The sequence below is a fragment of the Melanotaenia boesemani genome, chromosome 24 (genome assembly GCF_017639745.1).
Source record: "Melanotaenia boesemani isolate fMelBoe1 chromosome 24, fMelBoe1.pri, whole genome shotgun sequence".
NCBI classification, from domain to species: Eukaryota; Metazoa; Chordata; class Actinopteri; order Atheriniformes; family Melanotaeniidae; genus Melanotaenia; species Melanotaenia boesemani.
In genome coordinates, this window is record NC_055705.1 from 16,307,146 (window position 1) to 16,324,730 (window position 17,585).

The 17,585-nt window shown below is 38.0% G+C and overlaps 3 protein-coding genes across 6 annotated transcripts; all 3 read right to left on the reverse strand.

Annotated features, from left to right (window-relative positions):
• Window positions 1–726: 726 nt before the first annotated feature.
• retreg2 (reticulophagy regulator family member 2) lies at window positions 727–7,048 on the reverse strand. The gene is made up of 9 exons (XM_041979144.1): window positions 6,735–7,048; window positions 6,174–6,277; window positions 5,844–5,874; window positions 5,473–5,602; window positions 5,303–5,387; window positions 4,930–5,067; window positions 4,731–4,825; window positions 2,641–2,776; window positions 727–2,563 (listed from the first exon to the last, which is right to left on the reverse strand). The coding sequence occupies exons 1-9, from the start codon at window positions 6,986–6,988 to the stop codon at window positions 1,782–1,784; spliced, it is 1,755 nt and encodes a 584-aa protein (XP_041835078.1). The 5' UTR covers window positions 6,989–7,048; the 3' UTR covers window positions 727–1,781.
• Window positions 7,049–7,571: 523 nt separating this feature from the next.
• On the reverse strand, window positions 7,572–12,649 carry prkag3a (protein kinase, AMP-activated, gamma 3a non-catalytic subunit). Of its 4 annotated transcripts, none has more exons than XM_041979151.1 (13): window positions 12,447–12,649; window positions 12,282–12,315; window positions 12,008–12,108; window positions 11,072–11,153; window positions 10,931–10,989; window positions 9,735–9,780; window positions 9,577–9,631; window positions 9,364–9,460; window positions 9,112–9,277; window positions 8,973–9,010; window positions 8,733–8,879; window positions 8,458–8,651; window positions 7,572–8,248 (listed from the first exon to the last, which is right to left on the reverse strand). In XM_041979151.1, exons 1-12 carry the CDS (start codon window positions 12,462–12,464, stop codon window positions 8,535–8,537), a joined length of 960 nt encoding a protein of 319 aa, XP_041835085.1. In that variant the 5' UTR covers window positions 12,465–12,649; the 3' UTR covers window positions 7,572–8,248; window positions 8,458–8,534. The 4 variants fall into 4 exon arrangements, with proteins under 4 accessions (XP_041835085.1, XP_041835084.1, XP_041835083.1 ...); XM_041979150.1 differs by having other exon boundaries at window positions 9,720–9,780; XM_041979149.1 differs by having other exon boundaries at window positions 9,364–9,490; window positions 12,447–12,648.
• A 111-nt stretch (window positions 12,650–12,760) lies between these two features.
• Window positions 12,761–17,529, reverse strand: cnppd1 (cyclin Pas1/PHO80 domain containing 1). The gene is made up of 8 exons (XM_041979147.1): window positions 17,345–17,529; window positions 16,747–16,849; window positions 16,349–16,430; window positions 16,123–16,243; window positions 15,844–15,972; window positions 15,686–15,747; window positions 14,901–15,018; window positions 12,761–14,716 (listed from the first exon to the last, which is right to left on the reverse strand). The coding sequence occupies exons 1-8, from the start codon at window positions 17,405–17,407 to the stop codon at window positions 14,072–14,074; spliced, it is 1,323 nt and encodes a 440-aa protein (XP_041835081.1). The 5' UTR covers window positions 17,408–17,529; the 3' UTR covers window positions 12,761–14,071.
• Window positions 17,530–17,585: the final 56 nt, after the last annotated feature.

Sequence of the window (17,585 nt, forward strand, 5' to 3'; positions counted from 1 at the left end):
ACTTTGTGGAAAAAGGAGAAATTAGAAAATATATTCCTTTTTTAAAATTATACAGTTTGTTAAGTTTTTATATATATAGCTCAAGAAGCAGTATTTAAGCATAAAATACGACAACTTTACACAAACTAGTCTCTTAATGTCGTTTTCTACATCTGATGTTATCACCCGCCACCCATCTCCATTAATAGCTGGGCTGGCTTCAAAACATCACATTTTTTATTCCCGGCATGGGTGCTGAAATATCAAACCAACTGAATCTAATGGGCTCTTTTATCCTGAAGCATCCAAAATGAGTTTTTGTTAAGTTATTTTTTTTCCATTTCACAAATTGTGCAGTACTTTGTCAGCTGACAAGGAGAACTTGAACAAAGTGGTTTTTACATGCAGAAAATACACTTTCCTTTTTTCTTTTCTTTGCATTTCTACACTATACACAACTGGGGAAAAAAGGAAAGGTTAGTACAAATACAGTGCACTAAGACATGTCAGGAAATTGATACATACTCTGAAACGTTATATTCACTTTGTACAACCCACCCCTGAGACTTGGATGCTGAGTGGTTTACAAAAGCAAAATAGGCCTTTCCGTACAATCAAATGCAGATTATTATTATTTTTTTTTAGTAAATTCTTGTACTTGCATTGGCCAAATACAGAATGTTTAATGAAAGTAATAATTCATAAAAAAAAAAAAAAAAAAAAAAAAAAAAACAGAAAAAAGCAATTTTTTTTAATCTGACCTCCAATTTTGATGCATGCTTGAGGCACCACATGCATGAGCAAAGGAGGTTTCCTTTGTATTTATATCCCAATAATGACTGTAGATGTAAAAATTGTACACGGGCCAAACTATTGTTTTTAAAACATAATTTTAGATCAAGAGAAAATTCCGTCACATATGGACTGATTACACATGGATGTATGAATTCTATTCACAGATGTCAATAAAAATGTGGCATCCATCACAGAGAGGAAACACAGGGACTTCTCTTCTATCTTGCCTTGCATGAGGTCACTTATGTGTATATGTTAACCAGTTACCAACATCCATGAATGTCAAAGATTACATTTTCAAGCAACAAGTGACTTAATGTTTCAAAACTGTAAAACTCAGAGGTACAGTTAGGGATTCATCTTTTCCTTTTCCAGCTTTAGGAATATATAACCACAACCTTACACCCAGATGTACATGGTGTGATTAAAACAATTATAGGTAACTAAAGGGATAAAATGTACTTTCGATCTCCCCCTAAGATTTTCTTTTTTTTATAAAGTTTTATTGGCTGGGCATTAAATTAAATAATTTATATTATATATATTAATAGTTATATTGTATTTCCAACATTTCAACTTTTCATAAACCCTCTAAATAGACATCTGCTTTTTGATGAAAACATAGCGTTCGGGTTAAGCTGGTAGCTAAGGCATCAGAACATAAAGGCATCATTATTGTAACCAGGACGCTGCATTTAAACAGGTTTGTCAAGCCTGTATTTTAAATTCTATGCAACCATAAACAATAATGGTGTCTCCATAACTGTTGACCCAAGACAAGGAACAAGTCGAGTACCAAAGCTTAGCAGAATTTAGAAATGTGAGGCTATGAAAGCAGAACGCAGCAAGTATCTCAACCATCAGCCACACAATCGCCAACCAACAGTATTAAATGCCAGACTCCTTGATTAATGTCTTGTATATAGGGGTATGTATATAATGTAGTTTTTTTTTTTTACGTACAAATAAAAACAAAAAACAGTTGAATGTGGGAGTAAGGGGATGAGCTATGACTGAGGATGTTGAGGAGATGGAGGTGTGTCTGGAACTCCTCCCCCCACTTGTCTGTCCAGCACCTCATCCAACTGCTCTAGTTCACTTTGGTCCAAAAGCTCAAAGTCCTCTTCCTCTGTGGGAACTAGCGTGTCATCTGGAAACTCCTCGCCAGCTCCGCTTTCAGTTGTAACCTCTTCCTCCAGATCCTCATCAGGTTCTAGCGCCTCAACTGTAGAAACTGTAGTGTTAGCAGTGGTGTTGGGGGATTGAGTTGGGGTCTCCAGAGCACTCGGTGGGGATTCAGTGGGAAGGAACTCAGCCAAGGAGGGCTCCTCGCTGGCTTCACTAGAGCGCAGCAAGGCTGACAGTGTGTTCTGAACAACGGTAGAGATGGCCGTGCTCACTATCTCCTGACTCAATGCCTCCAAGGACCGCTGTGCACTCTGGGTTACTGCAGCTCCCTTCTCTCCCTCCTGCCTGTGTGCTTCTTCCCGTATGCCTGGAGCAGGTAACGTGCCCTCCTCACCTCCGGGTGGTCGTCCATGTCCGTTGAAGTGCGTGTTCACAAAGTGAAGAGGTGAGGCCAGGTGTTGGATAAGGAGGCTGGCAGGACTCAGCGGCTCCCCCTCTGACTGAGCTCCAGCCTGGGCTCCGTCTCCTTGGCCTGGAACTCGCAGAGGAAAATGAAGCAGATTGTGCTCAATGGTTGGAAACTCTTCAACCGAGGGGAACTCAGGGAGGTCACGCAGATAGGACTCCTCTGGATCACTGTGTAAACTCTGCTGGTCCAAATCTGAAACAGAAAACAGATGATGAAAAGAAGCACAAGTCAACGTCCTCTAGCTGTGATCAAGCAAATATAATACTTACCCTCAGAGACGTCAGTGAGTTGAGGAGTAGTGGCTCTAGACACAGAGAAACCTCCACTCTCCAATATGGATACCTCTTCATCCGACAACTCGGAGTCTGTGATGGCCATAGCCAGAGCCGTAGTTTTCACATCCACCTGGTGATAACACACACATCAATCACTTTTTCCAATAACAATAAAAAAACAAAACTATCCAAGTTATTTTTAAAGCTACAGTGTGTAATAATTACTGAGATTTAGAGATAAAAATGAACATAGTGAGTTGTGAATGGACGGTGGCTGTCAGTGACCAAAATTCTTCCAAACATAAACATGTTTTCATCTGTGAGTGAATCCAGTGGCCTCAGGTGCAGCGATAACTGGACTACAGGTAACCAGGTGTTGTGTACAGGTGTCCTGTCTTTTTGTATGGGGCTGGGTTAAAAAACAAAAACAATATATCGATTTTAATATATTCAAATGACAAAAATACAATAATAATTCATAAAACTTGGAGATCCATTTTTTTTATGTCATTTCCAGTAACATGGCCCTACTCTTGCGTGACTTACCAAGTTTCAGTGAGATCTCAGCATATATACACACACACAAATTGTTTCCTGTATTGCCTCTACCCAAAATCAGCTTCTCTTGCCGAGATGATGTCACATTCAGATGTTTTCATTCACCAGTGTGGATTACATTCATCTATAAAGTCTTACATTAGCAACTAACGCTAAGACCGCAGGCACTCGGATTAGCAGCTAATGCTAACGGGTGCCGCCATTCCACAATAGCAAGTGATGTCACCACACACATATGTACTTTGAAATAAATCGGACCTGGTCATTTAAATCCACATTTCCTGTAGAACAGGTTTACACACAGACACGTGCGTGCACACACAGGTTTCCATCAGAGGACAGAGTGCACATGTCGGAAAACATGGCAACCAGCTAAAAAATCAGACAAAAATATGAAAATTTTCTAAATTTGCTCGGGCAGGTGAAGCATCTTGCTCTAGTGAGGAGGAGACTGAGTATTTCTCCTGCTCCTGTGTTATGCCAGTAGCGTCACAGTCGTCATGGCAATGCACACAACTGAACAAGCTGAATCTACCATCATTGAAGGAATTTCTGAGTCGTATTACGGGTTTAAATGGATCCAATATTCTTTGTAAGATCAGATTATTACAGCAATCTGATTTCTCCCAGATAACTGATTTTGATTGTCAAGTTAAAGCACTTAGTGTTTATAAAAAATATATATATATATCTGAGAATGTCTATAATATTCAAGAAAATAGGTGGTGTTACATAATTAGCTGTAAATGAATCAAAGTCAATCGAATCTAATCAAAATCAAATTGAAATAAGCTGTTCAAAGGGTTCTCACTACACACACAGTTGTTTGTCCATTCAGAGGCACAGTAGTAAGAATGGTAGCACAAATATAGCAGCTGCCATGCTTGTGGAACCACATCAAGTAGAAAATAAATGGCTGATTTTAAGAGAATAAAAACAGAGATTTGCTTCAGTAAAGAAATCTGATAGCAAGAGAAACCTTGGTATCCTACTTTATTGCACTATGCTTTATGTTTGCATACTATAGCACATGCCAAGAGTATGCTGATATACACATGTAATAGTTAATTCATAGTTTCCATGTCTGTGTGATGCAAACTGTGTCATCTTTACCTGTCTGTAAAGACCCAACCACTATCCCCACTTCTATCAGATAGCTTTGCGTCTTCTTGTTATCAAGATATTTTCTTTTACTTATCCATGTGAATAACCCTAGGACCAAGTATTTGACATTACAGACTTTGTCATTTACTGAACTGACCTACAAGCTTATACATCTGAGTTGTACTAAAGGAATGTGGTCGTACATGAAAGACAATCCTTGAAGTTGTGAGGCACAACACAGTTTCACTGCATTAACACCACTTTCAAAGAGGTCAGAGCTGACCTCAGGACTCCATACATCTAGTACATTAGAGCCACTGTGCTGCTTCCTATGGGCATTTTACTGTTTTAAACAAAAAAATATGCCCACAAAACCCATTTTGCATGCACTTTGATTTGATTTCTCAGATGTGTTATCTTACCGTTGGAGCAAAACAAGATAATTCCTCCTCCACTTCACTTTCACTCTCTGTTTCTGCCCTTGGCTCATCCCCTTCCTCCATCTCCTTCTTTACCTCTGTTAAAACATCACACACTCTCAACATGCTAGAAAGAGGAAATGTATAATCAAGTCTTATATTAAGGCCACAAATATTAAAAAGGCGCCTCAGTAAAACTCACTCCTTTTGTCATGTTTGCGGTGCTCTGTTTCTCCCTTCATGCTGTAGTCCAGTTTCATCAGGATTGGCTCCAAGCCGGTGTACATCCTCTGGATGAGTTCATGGTACACCACCAAAGGCCACAGCAGCACACTCAAAACTGAAAAAATGATTACTTTATAAAACTGGTTTTCCTTTAGATTTTTTAAAATCATAATGCTTTAAATGGACCAGATGGAGGAAGCCCTACATTTTCACATACAAAGAGCCACTGTCTGCAAAATATTAAAATACAATCCAACATAGAATTTAGTGTAATCACACCACTGATTGCTATCTTTAGTCATAACCACACACATTCAACCAGACAGTCAGTTAGGCAAGAAATGACTCACCTATAATATAAGAGATCATGATTCCTGGTACATAATGGCCAACTACAGCAAGTACAAAACAGCCGCTGCACATCATTACACAGAACTGGGGAACAGACATAAGAGATTTTTAAACCAAAATGTTCTCATTTCAGTTTAAAATAAATATAAAAAATCATTAGTCTGCACACCTTGCCATGGTTTTGCTGTTTGTACTGCAGCATCTCCTGCAAGTACAGGCAGCAGGTCAGGTAGCTCTCTGCAAGGTGGTGGCTGAGCTCAGGAATACTAAGCAGACGCTGCTTCGAACTCAATGTTTCACTGTGTCCAAACCAGAATGCCCACAAAAACAAACATAGGAAGACTAAATTAGCACTTGTCAAGAAAATAAATCTGTAAATGTTGGATGTTATGTTTGGAGAGTGGTAACACTCCTTGTTCACATAACAATAGATGTAACAAAAATGATGTTAAGAAACTCTGACAAAGATTTAAATCTGTTAAGACTTAAAACAATGCTTGTGTCAAAGAGAAAAATGTCCTAAACTTGTTGCATACACACCTTTCTCCGGGGTGAATCTCTACATGTTCAACTGCAGGAAAGAAAACAATCAGAACCAGATCATCAGCAAAAGTTGAGTTTCACAAGATCAAAATGCGATTTTAAAGATGACCACATAAAATCAAAATGAATTGTTATAAATTATGTTTTTGACATGACCACTATACATACACACGTTTGATATGAATCTAATACTGCATGATTGATCAAATAAATATAAAACCAAGCCCCCAAACACTGGTTGTCTGAGGGGAAAGCCTCAACATTATTTAGCCAGAGTTATGCTTACAAAAATGCTACATAGATTATCAATGAAAGGCCTGGACTCACCAGTAATAATGGGCAACTTGGGCTTCCATCTTTCCAGTAGCATTAGTCCCAGCAGGGACACACTCAGCAGGAATAGGGGCCGCAGGGAGGTGGAAGACAGAAGCCTGTGGAGAAACAAAACATACCAACATACATTTAATATTGGAGCACGCTGTCATGTTAATTGTCATGTACTTCTGTCAGATGCTGTTGTTTAATATGAGACAAGAGAAAGTGAGTCTGCCTCTGACAGCTGGTGAACGAGGCCGGAGACATTCAGCTTGACATGAGTATGTGCTTGAATTACGCTGGTAACAGGTGTAACAACTTAAAATAACTTTGTTTGTCTAATTTGCGCAACAATGTTATCCACTGATACAAACAACGTCTATTTCCGTGCAGACAAATTAATTTAAAGTGGCTGGCAGGATACGTTAGCATTAGGCTAAAGACGTGGGATTAGCTAACTTATCTTGACATTCATTCGTAATATCCTCGCTGACATTAGCCAGTGGGTTAATGGTGTACTTCATAGCAGCCTTATCAAGAGAATGTGATTAAAACACAAACTCGATGAGGTACCAGAATAATGTGTTTAGCGTCAGGGCGACGGAGATGCTGTAGAGCGGCCTCTCCCAGACCAGCAGCCTCTGCACCCACAGCAGCAGGGGTTCGTACTGCGATAACCAAGCCTGAAGACGCTCCCGCAAACGCTCGAGCTCTGGGTTCCCGTCCACGCAGGCCTGCTCCGACGTCCCCGCGGGGAAGAGTTCCTCCAGGCCGACCGAAGAGGAGGTTACTGAGGGGCGTCTTCTGGCCTCCTCTCCGCTCGCCATGTTTCCCCGACTTTGTTATGTTGTTTTGGAGATCACGGGGTATATGGAAAGATCGGTGTAAAGTAGTACACTCTTAAATAACATTGACTTTCCGGTTTAGATTTTCAGAATAAGTTTATTTGTTTTATGTAATGTTTGTAATGTTAAGGCTAATTAAACAAAAATAACACAAAACAAAAATAAGAAACAAAAAATCGATATACAGGCCCCAACCAGCAAAGGCACAAGTCTATACAGTAATTAAAAAATAATAATAATAATAATCATAATAATAAAATAGAAATAACTTTAACAGGTGGGAAAATAATTTAAAACTTTGTTTTACATGCTATGCAGAGTATGCATAAAAATCGGTTCATATACATTTGTTTGAATTTTTTGTTTTGTTTGTGTTTGTGGTCACCTTGTCAAAAGAACACCATGTTATGCAATGCATACCTAAACATTGAACAACATAACTGCATCAAAAAAATTGAAAGGGTCAAATTAAGTTAGCATGTAATGGCTAAAGTGCACTTTATATATATATATATATATATATATATATATATATATATATATATATATATATATATTTCTTAAGTTTTAATCTGAAGACAATATTTACTTCCGTTTTTGTTCTTAAATATTTAAGCTAGTTAAAATCGCAATGGTAGCAGTCCAGATGGGCGGATGGACGATAAGACCGTCATAGATAAGAAAGAAAAAAAAAGGAAAAAAAAACGTGGTCACGTGTTTCCTTGTTTACCATGTCGGGAGGACAGGGTTAAAGAAAACCTGTAAGTCTACCACCATGTGGTTACAGGTCCTGCTGAGAGTTGAGAAGTGTTAAAACGATGTTACATAAAGGTGAACACACGCTCGAGCGCGCACAGACACACGCACACTAGACCTGCAAAATCTCTGCAGCTTCTGTCAGTTTTAAAAGAATTATTATTATTATTAGTTTTAAATACAACATATGTTCTATATGCTATAAAAACATACAGTTTCATGATGTACTTTGAAAAAAATAAGCAGTTAATTTATTGCAGAAATATAGTATATTGTAAACATTAATCAGTTTGGACAAACTGAGTCATTAGGGATATTTTTAGTGTTTTTTTTTTGGCAGGGGGTTTGTTCTGAAGATATATTAGGGCATCAAATTACGCTGTCCAATAATATTTGACAAAGTCATTGATTGTGGAAGACATTTAAATAGAAACTGCATCACAGCCGGGAAATTTCTTGTCCTCTTATCATCTCTCTTGTCAATTTCTGAAAGACACAAATACCAGTCCATTGAAATCTTATTAAAATTAATCAATGTGTCAGTTAAGCAAATTAGATTTTTTATGTGAAAGAACATTTGCATGAAAGGAGGTGGTTTTGTACTGTTTTCTACTTAAAATCTCTTGATGTTAACCAGGCAACTGGGTCGGGATTATAAAGGGTGGCTGGGATGTTAAAGAGGCTCATTAGCCTACCTGTCACGATTCACTGCCAGGACTCAAGCATACACAGACAAGTAACGGAGGAGAGGGGAAACCTCTGTCTTCTGGCGTTATGACACAAGGGCATCGATACCTGCAGGGGTTAAGACCATGGCCTGCAGCAGGTCTGACAGAGAGACGATGCCCTTTACTACATCAGCCTTGTCCACCAAGACCAGCCGATGGACCTGGCAGAAGGAAGAAAATAAATGATCTCCTTTTATTCTGAATTAATTAGAAATCTGATAAAGAGCAGAAAAAACACCTACCTCAGCTTTGACTATTCGGTCTATAATAGTTTCCAAAGTTTCATCAGCATGACACTTGATCACACCCTCGACATAACATGAGCGCCTGTGAATGGCTTCCCGCATCGACATGTCCAGATTGTTATAAATCTTCTGGGCTGCAAGATTCTACCAAACACAGATTGTTTCTCAGAAAATTAACAAACTTTGCAGGTGTTGTGACAAATAGAGTCTTAGATGGGAAACCTCTACAATACTCACAATGACATCAAATCTTGAGTAGAGTGCCACCACTCTGCCTAAAAAAAATGATTTGTTAAACTCTGAATTAGATTACAATGGTGAAAAAAAAACAAAAAACAAAACATGTACGAACAAATGTTTACTGTAAAAATTATACCTTGTTCATCCACCACAGGGAGTGCTGAGACCCGCCTTTCTACAAATATTGAGAGAGCATCATAAAGTGTTGCTGTTTGCTGAACTGTGGCAATGTTTCTGAAAGTTCCTATCCCAAGTTCCTGGATCTGCCTCTGGAGGAATACGGGCCTGGGAAGCTTTTTACCCTGAAAGTATCCAAACACGCTACAGTTACATAAGATTATACATGCATAAGGCTATTTTAGGAAATATCAGCTTAAAGCTATCTCACAAATAGATGGAGGAACTTGAGGATTCTTTTGTGGGTCAGAATGTGCAAGACATTTCCAGACTCTGGATCGATGATAGGCAGCCTGTGGATTTTGTGTCTGAGTAAGGAATAGATGGCATCAAAGAGGCTACAGCAGGAGAAGAGATAGCAGAGGAATTTACTGCTTTACAGGAAAGACAGGCAGACTTCACACTAATTGATGTGTCCACTCACCTGGCGTCTGGAGAAATACTAACAAGTAAATGATTCGGATACTTTAAGTAGACATCTAAACAGAAGAACAGGGAGAGCTCAAATGGAAATTCATTGAGATGTGTGCACAGAGAAAATGCCAGTTATCTGTGCTGATTATTTACTTTGAGGTGAATCACCTCTCCATGTCTCAATCCTGTGGCTCTCCAGCCCATACATTTGGACCTTTGGTGGGAAAACACAACATATGAGTCACTAGTTATAAAAGCAAAAATGATCAGCTCATATAAGGCAGCTTATAAATTCAGCTCTACATATTTATCAACTTTGGTTTTCATCGCCATCTATATCTAGTTCCTACTTTCTGTAGGAACTCTGTCCAACAATCCATATAATCTCTAAGATTGAGGTTTTCACAGAAAAATTTCTAAGTGGGCTTAACGGCCCACAAGGGGTCAAAAGAGTCAGCAAGCCCTCACTGAAATATGCATCCCCCCAAAAAAGACACAAAGCAATCAAAATTTTCACAGAAACAAAATGGGATGGAAAAAAAAGGAAGTTGCAAAACATCCCAAAATATCACTCAACTACAGAAAAACAAGACTACAAAATGAAGCTGAATAAAATTAGGTCAACTGACCGACTGTGACACATAAATTACTAAACACAACCAGAACGACTCACAAACCATCTAAATATGCCACAAAATTACATAAAAAAGACACAGAAATATTTACAAAGATGCAAGAGGACAAAATGTGTCCCAAAACCATCCAAGTTAAAAGAAAATGACCACTACAATATGTAAAAATCAATCATATAAGACAAAAAACACCCATGAAGGGATAGAAAACATCCTGAAATAGATGTTAAATATCCTAAAAGAAACAAACATGGAGTATAAAAGGGCAAAGTCGTCTATAATAATAAAAAAATAAAATGAGATTAAACAATCAATATCGGACACAAATGAACGGTTACAAAATGATGCAAACTGCCTGGTATGAGTCATGAAATTAACATAAAGGAAATTAAAATAGTACAAATGAGTCACAAAGTGAGCCGACTGAACAGAATTGGATCATATATAATGCAAACAAAATAAGCAAAAAAAGTAAATAAAAAAAGCCTTTTAAAGATTAAAAATGAAAACGTAAAATAATGTTACTTACAGTATGTGTAAAATATATTACAAAATCATACACAAATGATCATTGTGATAAATTTGTGTTTCACGATGCTTCTTAGTCATTGCAAAAACAAGTTGGGAGCATTTCCCACACACGTCGAGCCATCTGTTGTACATAATCCATCAATCCTGCTTTTCTAAAACAGTAAAATAATAAGTCACATGGCTTTAAACCGTTATGCTCACCATGGGAGACTTGTAATAGCAATGGAGGATGTTGATGAAATCTGTTATAGTCAGCATTCCTGTAAAAGAAAAAAAATTATATCCCCATTCTTATTAACTGACAGCTAGGAATATATTAATAAAGATAATCCCACATCTTACCCACAAACTTTTGCAATTTACTGTCCCACAGAGGTGCAGCCCTTAAGCCATTTGCAACCAGTGCAAAAAAGGCCTTTTTTACCTAAAGAGGTGAATAAAATCACAGTCACGTAAAAATCTCACAATATTTACAAATGTTTTTGTCCTTTTGAAAAAGAAAAAAAAAGTTCATTTTTAATTTCATGACAGCAAAACATAAAAAAAACTGGGGCAGGATATAATAATAATAATAATAATAATAATAATAATAATAATAATAATAATAATAATAATAATAATAATAATAACAACAATAGAGTCCTTCCATACTTCGTATGGCTTGGACCCTAATAATAATAATAATAATAATAATAATAATAATAATAATAATAATAATAATAATAATAATGTCTTATATATCAATGTCAGCATTCATGATATTATGTACCTAATTCAAATAGTATGTTTTTCCTTTTTACTTGATTTCAGATAGTAAATAGTCCAGAGTCTCATGTTGTGTATTATTTGTTTCATAATACACCAAATGTGTGCAAAGTGGGACATGTCTGGACTGCAGTGAGACCAGTTTTGGCACCTGGACGTTTTTACACATTGTAAGACATGTAAGATGTGGGTTAGCATTGGTTTGCTGAAAAGAGTCTTCTATGAAAAGAAGCCATTTGCCTTTCTGAGATACTCTTCTTACATCCAGTCATGATCCTAGAGAACTAACCTGACAACTGAGCGCTATAAAAAGAAAAAAAAAAAAATGAAGTATCTAAATAAATAATAAAAAGTTCCTTATTCAAATGCTGCTAGCATTTTTTAAGTGAATGTTGAGTTGAAATTATTGCAAACCAGTTCATTTTATTTTAATTTTACTCAGTTGTAGTATTGTTTTTGTTGTCTATAAAAAACAAAAGCCTGTATGTTTCTGTTGGAAATCAGTGATCTTACTTGTAATGTAGTATCAAATATGACCAGTTTGCAGCTGGTTGGAATGACATCATAGCAACAGTGACTTTTCATGAAATTCAAGTAGACTGTGGCATCAATCTCTAGAAGAAATTAAAACAAATGATCAATAGCCTCTCTTACAGGGAGTAGACATAGGCATGGAGATACATATATATATGCCAAATGCACACAAACAGGACATATCTACACATTTAAATCTAAGAAATGTGCACATTTAGACGATCCAGCCGCAAATATATACCAGTTAGCATACCTTGCTTCTGTATTTCCTGCTTCTCTTCTGACACCTACAAACACACCAAGTCAAACATTCACCACGACATTTTCAAGTTACAGGACTACTTATTTCCTAAGTTTCAATTACAGCTTTAACTTCATATGCACTCATTTCTATAGTCTTCTGGCATTAACATTTCACCTGTGAAAGAGGCTCCATAATTCCATGGGAAAAGTTGGTTTTACAGCAGCAAATGCTGGTGACTGGTTTGTTACCCTTTGCTACAAAGCAGCTGGGTCTATATTAGGAGCTCTAGAATGGTATGTGTTGGGCCGGGGTTTAAGGAGGGGTGGAGTAAAAGAAGCTGGCAAAGGCTCAAGGGGAGGAACCTTCTGTGTTCTTTCAAAACCCTTCCTTGACTGTATAGCCATCATGATTGCGCCTTCACCGATGTTTAAATGCATAAAGTGAAAAGCTGGGACAGATGTGCTTCAAAGAGACAGAAGACCAAACTGTTCAAAGAAAAGCATTTATTAATTCTAGGTATTTCAACACCTTTTACCATATTTGCATTTTACACCATGTACAAAATTATACTTCTTTGTGCTCCAAAGTGTATCAAATTCAAATGCTCAGAGCTATTAGTCAAAGGTTCAATAACAAAAGTAAATGTCCATGTTTAACTGGGCACATAAAAATTATTTTTCAAAATCTTCCTCTGGTGTTTTTAAAGAGATGGGGAAAAAGTAGTAAGCCTTAATGAAAAGATGTGATGAAAACAGAGCCAAAAGTGCAAATACCAGATCAAATCAAAGAAAGAACACTGCAGTTAACCTTTAACGTGTCATACACAAAACCAAAAACCAGCTTTAAACTGCATAAAAACCCACATAGCTTATTCTTTAAACACCTTCAGCATGGTGGAAAAACTTCAATTTGGCTTTAACCCTGTCACAAAAAAGTGGCTGTAAGATCATGTGGCATCCAATAGACGCAGAAAATCTGGTGAACTATGACTAGAGAATATGCTAAATATTTTAAAATAATGTTATTATTTCTGTGAGGCTAGTGACTGTTGCATTGAGATACGGAGACTACTTTTACTTTACTGTACTTCCCGTTCAATCTCTTGGATAAAGTGGAAAGTTAACTAGGACAGGTTTTGTAATATAAAGAAAAAAAATGGCGTACAAAATTCAGTGCTTGCAGCATGAGTTTGACCAAAATCTAACGTGCTTGAAGATAACAAGCTTGTAAAGAGTAAATAGGGAGGGAAAGCATAGAATAAATGAGCTTTGTCCTTCCTTACAGAGCCAGATTATTTAAAGAAAAAAAAATATGGTGAAGCCCTCAACTTATAGATATGCTGTGCAACCCGCACACACACACGCACAATCATGAACCTGCCAAATAGTTAACAGCTTATACATTATGGCTGCAATGTAACAACTCAAAAGACATTATTGACAAAGACCCTTCACCCCTCATCTGACACATTTAAACTATGATAAATGTGAAGAGCAGAGCAGTTTTGTTGCCACTAAAGAAAACATTAAATTTTCTCCATATTTCTTGTGGTGCCTGCAGAAAAAACAAGAAGTGGGAGTGTCACTTGCACTCTCGTATTCGACTTACTCTGCAGTACTGAACTATAAATGAATTTTCACCCTGTGCTGTATCAGCACAAACCTTCCTGTAAAGTGCACCTGTATTCTACATCTGCAAAAATAAACAAACACATAACTTGGAAAGGTTAACGAGTCATGAAAATAATGCTGGTTCGATTTCCAAAGTCGATCACTGCAGGTTGACAGGCTATGATATCGCTAACCAGGCATGAGAAGTGCTTGGATTTTGTCAACAGGCAACATGCATGGCGAATGGCAGGGGTGCAGCTGCACAGGAGGAAGAACCCCCAAATTGAAATCCAGATGTGGTTCGGCAGCTCCATGCAGGCTAGAGGACAGCCACGGTAGCGGTTGACGGTTGTCCAAAGGACTAGGGCTGAAGACTGCTGTGGTGTTTCCAAGCTCACACTGAACATGAGAGGGGGTTGGGTAACAGCCAGGACAGATGAAAGAGGCAGCAGACCAGGACCGAGGAGCTTCCATTTCAGCCTTCCTTTGTGGATGCATATGACCCACTGAGGCAAGAAAGGAACCCCAAAGACACATAACAGATTTGTGTGCAGACAACAAAGGTGGACTTTGTCTGTGGTGTTGGCCGCTTTTAAGTGCACCAGTCTGACGGTTCAGACTTTTGTTAGCCAAGACACAACAAGGGAGGTGGCGGGTTGGAGCAGGAGCTTCTGGACTTAGGTTGGAAGTCTGGAGATGGGTGAAGCTGACTTCATTGGGTGGAGACAACAGGGACTGGCCGCTTCTGCAGAGACTGAGCTGGTGCAGGACAGCACTGGTAGCAATAAGGCCAGCTATACTGGTTAGATAAACCAGGCTGAGCACACAAGAAACCTGCAGATAAAATGAGATTAAATCTTTCATTACAAAAAAAAAAAAGTCAAAACACTTTTTACTTTATGCCCCTTTCACCAATTAGATTTTTTACCCACTTTGGAGGGATGTAAATTACAGAAAACAGAAACATGACCAACATTATACACATAAACCTGAAGGGAAATTTAGTCTCTTAACTCACCTTTGTAAAGTGCTGATAAAGGGTAGTAAGGGCTTGACTCCATGCAGACTGCTCCAGCAGCACACAGAGGTCAGTGTAGGTAAACCAGCCACGTTTCATCCCCTGCCGTTCCGCAATGCTAAAAATACAGCGATCAGAATCAGAAAAAACGGTCTCAACAGAAAAGTAATCAAGAGTAGGGCTGCAACTAATGACTATTCTGATGGTCAATTAGTCATCGACTACTAGAACGACTAGTCGACTAATCCGATTATGTATCTCATATTATTAATGGCTCTTATTTCACTTTCAGCTTTTAAATCTCGCATGAGGTGGTTATGTAAGTTCGACATGCCTCCTCTTTAAATGTTTGAGCATTGCAGACGTACTTCCATGGTATGCAAGGTCAGCTTTACAAATCTCACATGTATTTAATTTATTTTTTAAGTTTAACGTGAAGTTATTTCAGACTTTTGACGTCCTCTACTGCCGTTTTGTTCCCTGGTCGGCCGCCATATTTTCCCCCTGGCGGACTTTATTGTGCATGTGAAGACGATGTCTCAATCTGTATTTTTTTTTTTTTTTTTGCCGACAATAGTCAACGGGTAAATTCATTGTCGACAATTGTCAATCGTTGCATTCCTAATCAAGATTAAATACAATATTTTTTACATACTCCATTTTACAACATCGAATCACAAGTCAAAATAATATATATATATATATATATATATATATATAAAATTTATGTAATTTAAGAACAGAGTATTTTGCATTTCATAACATGCACCAGGCTGATAACAAACCTGGTTTCCAGCTGGCTTAATATATCAAAGAAGTCATTGGGCTCTGTGAAAAGGGTCCATTCCTGGAAAATACAACACAAGGCTTGAGACCAAGAACTTGAAACAAATGCAAATGCAGGCATATTCACATCCACAAGCATGCACACAGTGCCACTCACAATGGCGTTCAAGAAATTCATTTCCAGGTTATTGACAGTTTGGACGTCCAGTTTCCCAGCTGCTCCCCATTCATCATTAAACACCTCTTCTTCCTCACCTTCATCATACAGGTACTTGCTGGCAACCATCTAAACCAAATTGAGAAATCTGAGGGTTAACTAATGCATTATGAGAAACAAAGTTTAAAAAACAGCAGTGTAGTTCCCATTAGTGTCAGATACATACTATTAATAACACTGTAATATATATAGAATGACCTATGAACCCCAAACACATACCATCGAGATCAGGAAAAGGTCAGAAGAGGAGATCTTTTGCAGGTATTCGGGGTTTCTATGTCGGAGCCTTTCAATGTAAACCAAAGCCAGCATCATGGCACATGGTGAGATGCAAGCCTCCCTAAACAATGATGGGGAGGGGGGTCTGGTTTTAGAGATAACACTGACAGTGCCAGAATGGAAGAGCTACTTATTTAAGATTACAGGGTCATTACACAGTACAAACCTGGCAACATGAGCAGCATATTTCTTCTGGAGCTTTCTTATTGGGCTTGGGGCAGACTTCTGGAAGATTTCGACAGCGATATCTGGAACCAATGGGGATACATTTTTTTTTAATATAAAGAAATTCATTTCCAGGTTATTGGAAAAGGTTTTTTTTAAGTTAGAAATTGGGATCAAAATAATCTAACTTAACTGCTTTTTTCCTGGCACACTATTGAATAGAATAACTCACGTGAACCAAAATACTTAATAGTTAACATTCAAAGTAATTGTTATTGAGGTTTAATAACTTAAGGGGAAAAATATTAGCTCAACAAATATAATAAACGGACCTAAACTTGACATTAACCAGCTCCAGGGACGACTGTTAGTTTAGTCTTGACACTGTAATTAACTCACCTGTGACAGGACAAGACAGGGCATCTAAAGAAACATCTTTGTCCAGGCCATAGTACAGTCTCTTTCTTACTCGCTCAGTCAATTTTTGATGTCCAGGAAGAAACTGAAAACGACAACAGTATGCTAGCATTAGCTTAGTTGTGGTTAGTTTGCGGAACTGAATAGGCCAAGTTGGCCTGAAAAATCAACACTTGACGAAACGAGAAGTTCGTTAAACTAACCAAAGTGTTCAGCATAATTATCTTATCACTGGAACAGTTTATGGGGTCAACATATTTTATAACCGTAGAAGTAACAGTTTTTAAACAACACTAGGCCCTTTGTGCAACAAAACGAGCTTCCAAAATAAGCTAAACTACTTGTAGGAACTAGCGATACTTTACTAGCAATGCGTTATTAGCAATAATACGAATTAAAAACAAATTCAAAGCTTTGACATGCATATATGACAGAGTGAGATAATTTGGCTATATGCTCCCTTTTGTTCATATTTTGGACCTCAAACTAGCTTTGCTGTAAGGTTGGCTAGCTAGTTAATGCGCTTAGCATGTGCTAGCTTAGTTTGTTGACCTCGCGCGATTTTAGCTCACAAACGTACCGTGAACTCCTGGAAGTCCGAAAACTGAAATGTTTTTTCGTTAAATAACGTGTCGAAATCCATATCTACTGTAGATTAAACATTAGTCTACAGTATATTAGAGACGTCTGCCTGGCCTGGACCGCGCCCGCCTGTTTAGGTGAAGTTCCGCAAACACGCCCTTAACAGGGGACAGCCAGCCAGTGACGACCGAAACCTCCAGCTGTTTGCCTCCGTTTCGGGACGGATAAACGTGCAGAGG

Bases quoted from the DNA above. Each gene is read 5' to 3' on its own strand.
- retreg2 (XM_041979144.1), bottom strand. From the start codon at position 6,988: ATGGCGAGCGGAGAGGAGGCCAGAAGACGCCCCTCAGTAACCTCCTCT. The intron at 6,278-6,734 runs GTACCTCATCGA...GTTTCTCCACAG, and splicing joins ACGCTAAACACATTATTCTG to GCTTCTGTCTTCCACCTCCC. The intron at 5,875-6,173 runs GTGAGTCCAGGC...TCTTTCCTGCAG, and splicing joins CAAGTTGCCCATTATTACTG to TTGAACATGTAGAGATTCAC.
- prkag3a (XM_041979148.1), bottom strand. The intron at 12,109-12,281 runs GTATGCTAACTG...AATTTCTTCTAG, and splicing joins GCAGGAAATACAGAAGCAAG to AGATTGATGCCACAGTCTAC. The intron at 9,781-10,930 runs GTGAGCATAACG...TTCCCACCAAAG, and splicing joins GCTATTACAAGTCTCCCATG to GTCCAAATGTATGGGCTGGA.
- cnppd1 (XM_041979147.1), bottom strand. From the start codon at position 17,407: ATGGATTTCGACACGTTATTTAACGAAAAAACATTTCAGTTTTCGGAC. The intron at 16,850-17,344 runs GTACGTTTGTGA...TGTCGTTTTCAG, and splicing joins CGGACTTCCAGGAGTTCACG to TTTCTTCCTGGACATCAAAA. The intron at 15,019-15,685 runs GTTTGTTATCAG...CTGTATTTTTAG, and splicing joins TTAAGCCAGCTGGAAACCAG to CATTGCGGAACGGCAGGGGA.